This window comes from Eschrichtius robustus, chromosome 16 (genome assembly GCF_028021215.1).
Source record: "Eschrichtius robustus isolate mEscRob2 chromosome 16, mEscRob2.pri, whole genome shotgun sequence".
Lineage (NCBI taxonomy): Eukaryota > Metazoa > Chordata > Mammalia > Artiodactyla > Eschrichtiidae > Eschrichtius > Eschrichtius robustus.
In genome coordinates this window covers 88,715,939-88,729,598 of record NC_090839.1, presented here as the reverse complement: position 1 = coordinate 88,729,598, position 13,660 = coordinate 88,715,939, and the positions used below count along the sequence as shown (strand labels likewise).

Below are 13,660 nucleotides of genomic sequence, written 5' to 3'. Positions count from 1 at the left end.
CAGTGGTCATTTCAGCAGAGCAGTAGGACCAGCTCCAGGTGCCCTTGCCAGGGCACTACCCAGGGGGACACAGAGGTGTGTCTCAATCTCCAGGCTAATATGCCACCCACTCCCAGCCCCTCAACCTCCAGATCCACTCCTAGGTGTGCTTCCCTTGTTCCCGCCGGTAGGTATTAGCCAGGACTCGCAGGTCCTTTGGTGAATAATCCCTTCCCTTCCTTGGCGGAGCCAGCGCTGCCCCAGCCAGGCCGCGCCGGGCCTAGAACCTCATTATAGGAGGGCAAGTGTTGTCTTGAAAGACATCTGCCTCAACCAGACCTCTGCATGGTCTCTGGACAAGGTAAGAGGCACAGCTGGTGTTTCTAGCAAGGGAAATCGGGTCACATCTGCTGCCCAGAGTTGAGGGGAATGTTGGGGCTTGGTGTTCTCAAGGTCGTTGCCCAGATACCCCGATCCAAGCCAGAAGCTTCACTACTCTTGCATTACGCCTTGTGCTTAGTCCTTGGTAGTCGACGCTTGGCAGAAAGAACTGAGTCCCTTTAAATACTGCATGGAGGCCTTCTGATGGTCTCTCTGTGCCTTCAGTTGATAACTGTGGTCCCGAGCCTCTCTTTTACCCTCATCGTGGCTTTAATGGTGCTCAGCAAAACCAACCAATTCCACAGTACCTATGATAACCATTTCTCACATCTCTGACGTGCTCGAGATACCGCATGAGCTGGGGCATCCCCTCTCACCTGGTATCCTGTCCTGTCCATCAGTATAGTGGCCAGGGGTCACCATCCACAAGGGGGCCCCTGTTGCTACAATGGGCGAGTGGTCCAAGCCCAGGGTCCCCACTTCAGACTCCACTTGCTAAGACCGCTGTCAACACCGTCAGTCTTAAGGTGGGCTCCCCAGGAGCAGACCTTGAAACAGGGTCTACGTGTGAGTGATTTATTAAGGCCATGGAGACGCCAAAACCGCCTTCCTCCAGCGTCCGCTCTCTGGTCCTCATTGCTCCCAGGAGGGTTTTACTGAATGAGCCCATCCCCCACCAAGGGTCTCAGGCTAGAAGGAAGGCTGTAGGGTGAGGAGCACTGGACACGGGCCTGAATACTGAGTCCCTTGCTTCTAGAGCGACCAGGAAAATGTGCCAGAGAAACGAAGCCCCATACAACCCAGAGGTGAAAACACAGGCAGGACAAGGTATTTCCTCATTTTTATTTATTTTTCATTGTTTGTTTCTCACTTACCAACACATCTGTAAAACGTAGCAGGCTCTGTTAGTAAAGGAGAAGCAGGAAGGACAGCAGGGCAGCATCTAAGGAGCTGCACGGGGGAGTCGAGAGCAGGAAGGGCTTGGGGGCCTGAGGTGGCAGGTGCCCCCCGCCCCTGGCATCATCCTGCCTTCCCACAAGGCATCATGATTGCTGCTGCTTTGACTGAGCCCCAGATGTTTACAAAATTGTCATAAAGAGCATTTCTGTTGCCTCCAATCCTTGTCCCTGACATTCTCCCTCTGACTCCCGGCGATGAGGCAGGGTCTACTCGGGCCAGCCCTCTGCACAGCCTGGCCCGGGAGAACCTGCCCCTGCGTCTCAAGGCCCCGACCCCAGAGCCTCAGTCCCTGGACGGGCATCTGAGAAGGGAGGCTAGCGTGGGGCTACCCGGAGCTCTTTGGGAAGGATGGAGGGACCACCCCTTAGGACCTTGCACAGCACTCCCAGAATGCCCTCTGCTTCAGCCCCAGGCTTCTATTCAAGAGGCATTAGGGAGCGGCTTGCGGGCATGGGAACACGGCAGCAAAGAGGCCTAGAGCCAGCCTGAGGCTTGCCTGGGTGGCCCTGGAGGGAAGGTTTCACCTTCGGCCAGAGTGGACTTCCTGGCGTTTGCACATTGACCCAGCGGACACTCGGACCCTGTGTTTATGAACACAAACATTTTAATCAGGATTTTATCCACCCTGATGAATTTTCATTCTAGGAAGTATTTTCAAGGCAAATGCCATTGAGGACAATTTAATGCCTTGATCAGTTTTCTACGTAGTGCAGATACATTTCCTTTTTTTCCCATGAAATAATTTTCACCAGGACCAAATCCTTTTCACGTGCCTTGTACCACGTATATCGGACTCCCTGGTCAGTGTTCGAGCTCTGTCGAACGTCACCCACTGTCTCGTCTTGTCATTGGAATTTTTCCCCTGCGGCTCTCATCTCCAGTAAGTCCAATTTTCCCAGGGAGGCTTCCCTGACCGACTTCTCACCCATCGGTACCCGATGCCGAATTTGAACCGTGTGCTGTTTGTACTGATGTGCAACATCCGTGCTGTTTTAGCCTCGTCGACTTTCTCCTGCGGAGTGTTTCTGAGGGTGAACCCGTCCGACCACTCAGTTGACCCGGGAGAAGGATGGCAGCCTTTTCCCGGCGATATTCCAGGACGTCCCGAGACCCCGGAACTGGGTCAAGACGTCCTAGCGGGCGCGGCGCTTCCCGGGTGGGGGGCAAGGGGAAGCGGCGCCCTCCCCGACCTCGGCCCCCGCCCGGGGTCACGGCGCCTTGTCCGCAGCCTGCTCGGCGCGCGGGGCCCCGCCGCCGGCCGCGCGCGCGCCGCGGAGCAGGCCCAGGCCCCGGGAGCGCCCGGCGCCGTGCAGCTGGCGCTCGTGGCGGCGGATCTGCACCTTGTGGCGGAAGCGCTCGCCGCAGTCCTCGCACACGTAAGGCCGCTCGCCCGAGTGCGTGCGGCGGTGGCGCAGCAGGTTGGACGAGACGCTGAAGCGCTTGCCGCAGTCGCCGCAGGCGTAGGGCCGCTCGCCCGTGTGCGTGCGCTGGTGCTGCACGAGCGCCGAGCTCTCGCTGAAGCGCTTGGCGCAGTACGGGCACGCGTAGGGCTTCTCGCCCGTGTGGATGCGCTGGTGCGTTACCAGATTCGAGTGCTGCGAGAAGCTCTTGCCGCACTCGCCGCAGCGGTGCGGCCGCTCGCCCGTGTGCGTGGCCTGGTGCCGCACCAGGTCCGTGCTGCGGCTGAAGCCCTTGCCGCACTCCCCGCAGATGGTCGGCCGGTCCCGGGCGCGCCGCCGCCGCCGCTGCCGGGCCGGCGTCAGGGCCGCGCTGCCCGCCGGGCCCGGGATGGCCACCACCGAGGGCGCCGACACGGCCGGCAGCACCATGAGCTCCTGCAGCACCACGTAGCCCGGGGGCGCCACCACGACCGCGGCGGGCGTCCCCGGGACGGCGGCAGCGCCGCCCCCCGCGGCGGGCACCAGCTCCAGCTGCAGCTCCGGCGGCACGGGGGTCAGCTCCAGCTGCAGCTCCGGCGGCGGGGCCCCCAGCTCCACCGGGCTCAGCTCCAGCTGCACCTCCTGCTGCTCCAGCTGCTTCTCCAGCTGCTGCAGTTGCTCCTGCAGTTTGAGCTGCAGCTGCCGCTGTTCCTGCTGCCGCTCCAGCTCCTGCTGCCGCGCCAGCTCCTGCTCCGACCCCAGGTCCACCGGCAGGAGCTCCAGCTCCACCTCTTCCTCCTCCTCCTCCTCCGGCTCCAGTGGCCGGGGCTGCAGCTGCTGCTGCTGCAACTGTTCTTGCTGCTGCTGCAGCAGCTGCTGCTGCTGTAATTGCTGCTGCTGCAACAGCTGCTGCTGTAACTGTTCTTGCTGCTGCTGCAATAGCTGCAACTGTTCTTGCTGCTGCTGCAACAGCTGCTGCTGTAACTGTTCTTGCTGCTGCTGCAACAGCCGCTGCTGCAGCAACTGTTGCTGCTGCAGCTGCTGCAACTGTTCCTGCTGCTGCAGCTGTAACTGTTGCTGCTGCAGCTGCTGCTGCTGCTGTAACTGTTGCTGCTGCAGCTGTAACTGTTGCTGCTGCTGCAGCTGTAACTGTTCCTGCTGTGGTTGTAACTGTGTCTGCTGTTGCTGTAACTGTTCCTGCTGTGGTTGTAACCGTGTCTGCTGTTGCTGTAACTGTTCCTGCTGCTGCAGCTGTGACTGTTCCTGCTGTAACTGCTGTTGCAACTGCTGCTGTTGTGGTGGCAGCTGCTGAGATTGTAACTGTTCCCGCTGTTGCTGTGACAGCTGCTGTTCTTGCACTTGCCGCTCCTGTGATTGTTCCTGCTGTTGCAGCCGCTGCGGCTGTGGTTTCCACTGCTCATATTGCACAGATTGGGGATTTTCCTGTAGTTCTGGCTGCTGTCGAGGCAGCTGCTGTTGCCCATCTTGCTGCTGCTGGAACTGTTCCTGCTGTTGCTGTGACAGCTGGTGCTCTTGCCTGTGCTGCTCTTGTAAGTGTTTCTGCTGTTGCATCAGCTGCAGCTGTGGTTTCAGTGGCTCCTGTTGCACAGATTGGGGTTTTTCCGGCTGTGGTCGAGGCGGCTGCTCTTGCCCGTCTTGCTGCTGCTGTTGCTGCTGCAAGTTTGGCTGATGTCCTGACACTTGGTCTCGTGGCTGCAGCTGTTGCAGCTGCTCCTGCTGTGGCTGCTGCTGCAGCTCTGGCTGCTGTTCTAACTGTTGGGGTTGCAACTCCTGCTGTTCTGGCGGGGCTCCCTCAGCGGTTGCACCGGCCCCCGTCGGGGCTGAGACTGCTGGCCGCGGTGGGCTGCTGTTCCTCTCCTGAGCCTCTTCCTCCTCCTGACTCTCACTCCCACCGCTGCCACCTGTAGTGGAAATGGCAGGAAGCCAGGAGAGAAAGATCTACAGGCAGCTCTCCGATCCAGACTCCCAGGATCTCCCCCCTTACCCTGCCCCGTGTACAGTCACTCTACGATACACTCCCGAGGCCTCAGCAGGGACCCCAAAACACTGGACCAAGTGACAATGGCGGCATGGTAGAAACGGAAATGCCCAGAGGTGCGGAGTTGGCTTGGAAATGTGCCCCAGGGACAGCTGGTCACATCACTCTGGACCCCAGCCCCCTGACCTCTCCTCTGGGCCTTCTTCCACACAGGCTCCATGCCTTAGACCTTGGCAGTGACACCACCGTGGGTGCCTGCGGCTCCCCAACACCACTCCCTGAGAAGTCCTTCGGGCTTAACCGCCATCCAGTAGGAAACAGTGAAGCAGCCATTCCCACGGCTAAGCCACAAGCCCATGCTGAACTCAGACCTCAGTTAAGGTCACACCTCAAATAAATGGAACTCACCTTCTCTGTACATAATAAAGAATTTCTGTAAGGCTGCCTGGAAGTGTTTCTGCAGCAGTTTCTAAACGTCACCAAAGTGTCAGAGAGAACGCGAGGTTTCCAGGTCGGAAGTCCTCAGTTCAGAAAAACTCTACCAGTTAGCAGCTGTCTAACCTCCTGCAGGTTCAGGGCCCTCCTTGTCTGTAACATAGCTTAGGGACACCCACACCAACAGCTTAATGAGTGAAGCAGGAAGAGCCCTGACATTACCCCTAGCAGGTGCTTGAAAAATTCCTCTCCCTGTGGGTTTGGAATGGGTTTGAAAACTAACAAACAGTTTGGAAATACTGAGGATATAACTAGCTCCATCTGAAACAGTCCTTAGGCTGGAAGTGTTTTAGATTGTTATTCTGGGATGGAAAGGACCAACTCACAGCCCCAAGTCAACATGGCAACTGGCCAATTACTTAACCTCTGGGAACCTGAATTTCCCCATCTGCTAAAGGAGACAAATCCCTTTCAGGGAAATCGCGAGAATTAGAGGGGATAAATGTACAGCCCCAGCACGGTACAGGACGTAGTGTAAGCTCAGCTAAACAGGACTCATTCCGTTGCTGTTTCACAAAACCCACACGCAGTTTCTCACTTTGAGCATTCCTGCTGTGTTATCAGAAAATCCGAAGAGTCTTTCTCCATTCCCAAGTCTGATTTCAACATCTGTTCTTCCTACAATATCATCTTTTCAATTTTGTAATGGAAAGTAGAGGTTTGATTTTGTAAATTTTGTTTTCTGGCTACTTTTCCAGGAGTATATTGAATTAATAAAGCCAAGGGATATCTACATGTAAATAATTCCCTTTTAGGAAACTTATTCCCAATAACCTTTGCTTAGACTAATGGATCAGTGAATGCATTTTTCCTATACACTCACACCAGGTGGGAGTATGCGGGAAGGGAGGGAAGACAGCCATGAAAACCTGTTTTCTCGGCAAATCGAAGGTCACATGGACACTCCCTTCTCCCACCACCTCTGGGGGCAGCAGGGACACATCACACCTCTGTGTGGGTCCTCTCATTTCTAGGACAGTGCTTGACCATACGGCCACTCCCGACTTCTTATGGCATTTTAAACATTGTTAACAACAATGTTGTAGTAAACGTATACTTAAGTGTCACCTGATGTGTCTGCTCTCGTGAGATTTTTGTCAGTTAAATATTTAAGCCAAAAGAGTCCTGGGAATTCCCTGGCGGCCCAGTGGTTAGGACTCGGAGCTTTCACTGCTGAGGGTGCGGGTTCAATCCCTGGTCAGGGAACTAAGATCTTGCAAGCTGCGCAGCATGGGCAAAAAAAAAAAAAAAAAAAAAGCCGAAAGAGTCCTAGTTAAGTCCACACATCCCCATCCAACCCCTCCAGTTCCCTTGGTCCTTTTCATGCTCTGTTCAACCCTGCCCCAGCCCCTCACTCAGCACCCTCGAAGCCCAGAGTAGGGACTCGAGTCCCACGAGTGTGGCCACCATGGAAGATTCGCCCAGAGCAGGTCCCAGAGAGAGACGGGGTCTTGGAAGGTTCTGCAGGGCCACAGTTGCCTCTGGGCAAGAGGGGAGAAAGCTGGATGGAAGCAGAGGTCAAGGAAAAGTGGACGAGGTCAGAGGCCGAAGAAAAGCCACGCGGCCAATGACAAGAGGGCCCCTCTGCCGCTGAATTCAATCTGGGACCTTGAGTCTGGAGCCAGGGACAAGTGGGAGGAAACTGGAGGCTGTGTGAGCCCTGGGGAAACAGCAGAGGGTCCCAGCCAGCACTTATCCAGGTCCGGGGCAGGGGCTGAGAACATCTGCGCTGCCAAGCAGCCCTCACCAGCAAGACTGCAGCCTGAGAGAGCCACTGCCCTCTCGAGGTGAATCTGCCGATGTGAGTGGGTGCAGCCTGCCCTCCACACCCCGAAACTGCCAGGTGGGCGCCCCTCCAGACAGCAGGCTGCCCGCCACCATTCAGGGCTCCCTCCCAGCTGTGGCAGGCCTGGGCTCCGTCAAAGGATCCTCGCTGGGGACCTAAGGACCATCTCCTGGTTTAGGAGGTCAGAGGCCACCCCCCCAGCCCCTCACCTGAGAGGGTGTCAGGCCCTGAGCCCCCATCTTCAAGACACCGAAGCTCCAGCATGAAGGTCTTGGTTGCTGGCCCTACCTCCATCCTGGCAGTCAGACCGAGATCCCAGGGAGCCAGCTGTGCTGAGGAAGGAAGGAAGCTGTTCAGGTGCGTGGGAGTGCTGTGAGCCCCAGGCCCAGGGGCACCAACTCCCTCGACGCCCCCCAGAGCTGGCAGCTCACCCCTGCTGGAAAGGAGGACCGTGTGGTCCACAGCCAGGAAAGGGATGAGCAGGGGTGGCCTAGAGGCTTGGATCCCCAGCCCGTTCGCCTGCACAAGGAATCCCGCCTCTCCAGACTTTGTGCAGGGCCCGCATTCAGCCCCACACCCGGGGCAGCCCGTGCAGCTGCGCAGTCACTGAGGGACGATACTAAGGTGGCTAGCTGCACTCCCAGAAGGGACATTTGGGGAAGTCTGCAGAAGAAAGAGAGACTTGTCCATCTCACACTCCCCTAGCCCCCTTCCAAGCACTGACAAGTCTGTTCAATTCCCTGGCCTCCTGCCTCCCAGGCTGCTCTGGGGGTTCACCCCACCTTCCCAGGCCGCCAGCAGACCAGCGGTGCCAGGCCATGTGGGTCGGTCCAGGTGCCACCTCAGCTCCCAGGAAGGCAGGTTTCCAGGGCACCACGACCCACGGAACTAGCGGGCTGCCTGCCTGGCCCGGTGCCCAGGCAGTCCTGAGGTCTGGAGGGCCCCCCGCCTCTCTCCTGCGTCCACCTTGGCCCCCGCAGAGGTGTGCCCATGTCCAGTCCTCCCTTCCCTCCTAACAGGGTGACTCCAGGTCTCCCTAGCCCTGCAGGATCCAGTCCAAAGCCTCTTTAAGAGAAGCGTCCCTAGGTTCACCCAGTGTCCTACCCACTGGGCCTCACCTGGTACAGCATTTCCTGCTCCTCACGCAGCCTCTGCACTAGGGGAGGTGTGGTCAGCAGGGGCTGGAAGGTGAAGGCCAAAGCATTCAGCCAGCACCTTCCCGAGGCGCCTCCATCCAGAAAGTGCCGGGGAGGCGCCAGGCCACCCCGGGGCCTTTCTGGGCACTCAGGAGGGTCTGCCGCGGTCTGGTTGCCGAGGTCGCCCTGGGCCAAAAGAAGGGGGCAGAGCGGAGTTCAAGAGCAGAAGTTGGTCTCGGCTCCCTGGGGTGGGGGCTGGAGGAGGCCGAGCCCCGAACCAGCGCGGGGCTCAGGGCCGGCCATGCGGGACCATCGCGGGCGCCCAGGGCTGCGGGGCGGCCCCGAGGGCGGCCCCGGTGGACGGCCCAGCCCGAGGTCGGCGGGGCTGGGTGCCACCGGCGTCTTTTCAGCCCGGGTCAGCGCGGGCCCGGCCGGGGTCCGCCGGCGGCCACAGGTGCCGGGAGCCCGCGGGCGGGGAGCCTGGGCCGGGCCCCGCGGGCGGCGGGCGCCGCGGCCGGGCCGGGGTCGCCGTTCGGTCGCCCGCCCGCCCGAGCGTGCGACCCGCCGGCAGTGCGTCCGTGCGGGTAGCGGCCGGGCCGGGGGCGGGGGCGGCGGGGGCCGGCACAGGAAGTCCCCCCGGCATCCGCATCCTGTCCCCCGCCCGCCGCCCGCGCGGCCCCGCGCCCCGGCCCCCGCTGCCGCGGCCGCCGCGGCCGCCGCGGCCGCCGCCGCCGCCGCTCTAGGCAGCCGCGAGCTCGGTGGGCTTAACCCTTCCCCACCCGGCCACTCGCCCCGCCGCATCCCTGGGTGCGCGCGTCCGCGCCGGGGTTGGCGACTGTCGCCGCAGGAGTGTAGCGGGAGGCTCCCAGCTGGGGCCCTGCCGCCCCGTGAAGGGCAGGCACGGCCTCAGGGCGCCCCTGGCCAGGGTACAAATTGGACTTAGTTAGCACTCAATTAGATGACACTCAGTTAGTGAAGCCCCATCCCGGGCCGCCTGAAGAGGCCTCCCCCTCCTCACCTTGGACCCCCGGTCCTGGACCCTGGAGTGACGAGGACAGGCCTGAGGGGGCGGGGAGTGTTGCAGCCAGGATGGTGGGCGTGGGTCCCAAAGGACCAGATGGCGTCGTAGGGGCCACCCTCGGGCCACCCTGGTCAGCTCGTCCCTCTCCGCGCCCGCTGCTCGCTTCCTCTGTGCACAAGGCCCCTTGCCCCACCCCCACCCTCTGCCCTCCCCAGTCCCCTCCCCAGCAGCACCTGGTAGCGGCCTCCCTGGACGTGCCTAGCCACTTCCCGGCTGGTCAGGGGTCCCTCCATCTCAATATCCCATCCCTTTACTGCACTGTCTCTCTGATCTGGAGATGAGTTCACCCTGAAATCGGGATACTCCAGTTCTCTCAAAACCCAAAGAGCTGGCCGTAGGGAGCTGCTCCTGGGGGTGGACTATGGGAATGCCCCACTGGAGGGGGACACGAGCCCTCATGTGGTCACAGCCCCCTCCCCTCCTTACTGTCTCCATGCTCACATAGCTGCCACACATGTGGCCCCCTTGTTCCATTTCTGGATTCTTCCTGGCCCTTCAGGCAATGGAGTTTGGGGCTTCCCCTCTGGCCCTTGCCTGAACTGCCTGTACTCTGTCTGGCAGCTTCACCTCAGACTAGGAGCTCCAGAGGGCAGGGCCACATCTTCCTCCTCTGCGGAACAAGTGCAGTAAGAGCCTAGCTTTGGAGCCAGAAAAATCTGGGTTCCCAGGGACTTCTTCCAGCCATGTAATGAGGCCAATTATTGCCTTCCATCTGTGGGGTGGGGACTGCACCCCACTAGCCGTGTGTCTGAGGATAAGTGAGCAGCTCCCTCCTGCACAGGGCAGGTGTGCACCTTCCGCTCCCCGGGGAGGGCCGAGGGCAGAGCTGTCTCTGCCTTCTCCTGCCTCTTGGGAGACCTCATACCCAGAGGATCCACTCACCCCGTGAATCTTTCACCTCCCCCTCGGCTGGCTGCTTTCCAACAGCATTTACTCACTCTCATGGCTCTCTCATCTTAAAAACATACGACCCCCTCTCTCTCCTGCCCTGGGTGCCCAAACTTCCCGGAAAGATGACCCACAATAGTTCCATCCATATCCCCGTTAGCCTGTCCCTCCTTCCCCCTCTGCAGCCTCGCCTCTGCCCCACCACTCCACCCAGATAGCTCCCTAATGTCACCAGGGACCTCCATGTCACTGAATCTCTCATCTCATTCCACCTCTAGGCAGCTTGGGACATCTCTCTGGTGGCTGCTGGGAGAACACCCTTGGTTCCCCCTTCCTCCTGATCTGCTGCCTTTTCAGGCTCTGCTTCCTACCACAGGCTCCTTGCTCACCTTTACATACTGCAAACCTGCAGTAAGGTGTCTTCCCAGGTCAGCAGTTCTCTCCCTAAGAGCATCATTTCTCTGGTCCATAGCTGAGCACCGGCTCAACCACAGCCACCCTTTCTTCTTCGTTTTCCCTTTATTTTTTTATTTTTATTTTTTTATTTTTTGCCGCGACTTAGGGCATGCAGTATCTCCGATCAGGGATCGAACCTGTGCCCCCTGCAGTGGAAGCATGGAGTCCTAACCACTGGACTGCCAGGGAATTCCCTCCCTTTGATTTTTTTTTTTTTTTAATCAAGGTAACACACATACCGAGATGTGTAAGTCAAATAGTTCTACAAAATCTGTAGCAACAAGAAAAGTACCTCCTCACTTCTGAGTCCACTCCCATTTCTTCTAATATCTCTTGCCATATTTCTAAATAACATGCTTCTAATGCTATTACTTGAGTTTTCCAGTTTAGATGGTATCTATTGACATCCCACTTTGGAAGGTGCAGATTTAACTCCTTAAACCACACAGACACATGCATACTTTCCCTCTCATCCTCCTGTTGTCCAATCATTTGTCTGGTCTTTATCCCGTTTTCCGGGATACAGCTTCAAACCCTAGGCATTTCCTCGGTGATAGGAATGCCTTTGTTATTCCTGCTGGACCCCTGGATAGTTTCAGGGTGGGTGCTAGTCATACCCCGAAGACCAACTATGTGATTCTGTAACTGGGGCTTTGAGCCAGTGATATCAACCCAACCTCTGGGGAGAAGGTGGGGAGCTGGAGATTGAAGTCAGTCTCATGGCCAATGATTCAGTCAATCATGCCTAAGTAATGAAACCCCAATAAAAACTCTGGACACCAAGCTCAGCTGAGCTTCCTGGTTGGTGATAATCAGAGGAGGGGGATGTGTTCTGATTCCACAGAGAGAGGATACAGAGCGCTCCATATTCAAGACTCTCCCAGACCTTGGGTCCCTTCATGGCCCATGGCTGGTCCTGATTTGTATCCTTTATAATAAAACTATAATCATAAGTATAGTGCTTTCCTGAATTCTGTGAGTTGACCTAGTGCATTATCGAACCTGAGTGGGTCATACGAACCCCTGAATTTGCAGCCAGTTGGTCAGAAGGTGTAGGTGGCCTGGGAAACTCCAAACTTGCAGTGGATATCTGAGGTCAGGGCAGTCTTGTTAGGGATCATGTCCTTAACTTGTGGAGTCTGGGCCAACTCTGGTGGTCAGTATCAGAATTGCAGTGCAGTACCACACCTCTCAACACAATTTTATCAGTTTTGGTACATCCATGTTTACTGTTTCCATAATTATATCTATACAAATGTTGTTCACTGCTCAGCCTAGTATTTTTCTTAGTTTCCTTCTTATACAACTCTTGGTTCTTCCTGGAATTAATCACTCCTTTTCTCTTTCTCTCCTAAATTTCTTTGATTCATTCTTAGAATCAACAGTTAGGTCTCCTCACATCTTCCTTCAGCTCTATACATGCCTCTCAACCCAACTTTCCACCTGGTGAGACTGATCAGAAAATCTATTTGTTTCATTTTGTTTCCAGAGACATCCCTTCTGGAGCCTCCTTCCTTGGGATCCAAATTGCGCAGGTTGCCCTCAGGGCTGCTGCCATAAGCCTGAGATTCTCCACTGCCATCAATCTGGGACTTTCCTTTGCCCCTCTCTCTCTCTCTCTCTCGCATCATTCTGTTTCCCCATACCACGTCTTTCTCTTTCTCATTGTAGTAGAGACACTTCGTGCTCAACAAATATTTCAAGAGCTCCCCTATATTTCCAAGCCTTCCATGCAGTTAAATTGGGGTTAAATGAATAATTTGGCCAAGGGACTATGAAAGGAAGTGACATATGCTACTTCTAAGACAAAGCTCTTATGAGCTGGTGTGCTTCCTCCATCTCACTCCTCCGCTGCCGTGTGGCCTTGGAGGAGATGTGTTCCAGATGGTACAACTACAAGAGTGGAATCTCAGTCAGCCCGAGGCCCGGAAAATCCATTCAGGAAAACAGCAGAATTCTCAAGTAATTAAACATAACATTTAATACAGGAAAATGGTACAAACATGTTAAAAGGGTTTCAGTATTACAAAGAGGGAAGATGAGACCACCCAGAAATTAGTGCCCTTGGGGCTGGAGGAGCAAAGGGGAAAAACAATACTTCAGGGAGCTATGTCATCAAGCTTGTTGTACCCACTCTTGGAACTGTGAGTCCAAAGCAATCTCATGAGCCCAGACCCACCAGCCACCCATGAAGGCACCACCAGAAACAGGAAATGTCTTCTCTTCCATCTCTCATTAGTGCATCTCACTAGTATAATAGAATCTAGCCTGAGGCCAAGACAAGGGAGTCTGGGAAATGTAGTTTGAAGTCTTGCAGCAGAAAAAGTATATGGCAAGTAAATTTTGGGGAACCCTCGTGTACAAAAAGCCTTCATTCTCATGTGACTGAGTACGGATTACAGATTGGCAATTGTTTCTCAGAATTTGAAAGACACTGCTTCATTGCCTTTTGGCTTCCAGTATTGCTACTGGGGATGTCCAGGGCCATTTTGATACCTGATCCTTTGCATGTGACTGGTATTTTCTCTTTGGAACCTTTTTTTTTTTTTTTTAACCTGTATCCTGAAATTCCATAATGGACACTCAAGCAGCTATTTCAATCTGGAAACTCATGTTTTTCTGTTCTGAGAAATGAATTTGAGTTATTTATTTGATAGTGTCCCCCTTCTGTTTTCTTTTCTCCTTTTCCAGAATTTTGATTATTCACATATTGGACCTTCTGGACTTCCCTGGTGGTGCAGTGGTTAAGAATCCGCCTGCCAATGCAGGGGACATAGGTTCGAGCCCTGGTTGGGGAAGATCCCACATGCCACGGAGCAACTAAGCCCGTGTGCCACAGCTACTGAGCCTGCACTCTAGAGCCCATGAGCCACAACTACTGAGCCCATATGCCACAACTACTGAAGCCCGCACGCCTAGAGCCCGTGCTCCACAACAAGAGAAGCCACTGCAATGAGAAGCCCATGCACCGTAACGAAGGGTAGCCCCCCCTGGCCGCAACTAGAGAAAGCCTGTATGCAGCAACAAAGACCCAACACAGCCAAATAAATAAATTAAATAAATAAATTTATATATAAAAAAAGATATTGGACCTTCTGTTCTAATCCTCTTAAGTCATTT

The 13,660-nt window shown here is 56.1% G+C and overlaps 1 protein-coding gene across 2 annotated transcripts; it reads right to left on the bottom strand.

The window, feature by feature from the left end:
• Positions 1-2,444: 2,444 nt before the first annotated feature.
• On the bottom strand, positions 2,445-8,577 carry ZNF853 (zinc finger protein 853). 2 transcript variants are annotated; one of them, XM_068524621.1, is made up of 3 exons: positions 8,098-8,577; positions 7,189-7,311; positions 2,445-4,621 (listed from the first exon to the last, which is right to left on the bottom strand). In XM_068524621.1, exons 2-3 carry the CDS (start codon positions 7,271-7,273, stop codon positions 2,529-2,531), a joined length of 2,178 nt encoding a protein of 725 aa, XP_068380722.1. In that variant the 5' UTR covers positions 7,274-7,311; positions 8,098-8,577; the 3' UTR covers positions 2,445-2,528. The 2 variants fall into 2 exon arrangements, with proteins under 2 accessions (XP_068380722.1, XP_068380721.1); XM_068524620.1 differs by having other exon boundaries at positions 7,189-7,306.
• Positions 8,578-13,660: the final 5,083 nt, after the last annotated feature.

Coding starts and splice junctions, on each gene's coding strand:
- ZNF853 (XM_068524620.1), bottom strand. Junction 4,622..7,188: donor AGGGCCTGACACCCTCTCAG/GTGAGGGGCTGG, acceptor TTTCCACTACAG/GTGGCAGCGGTGGGAGTGAG.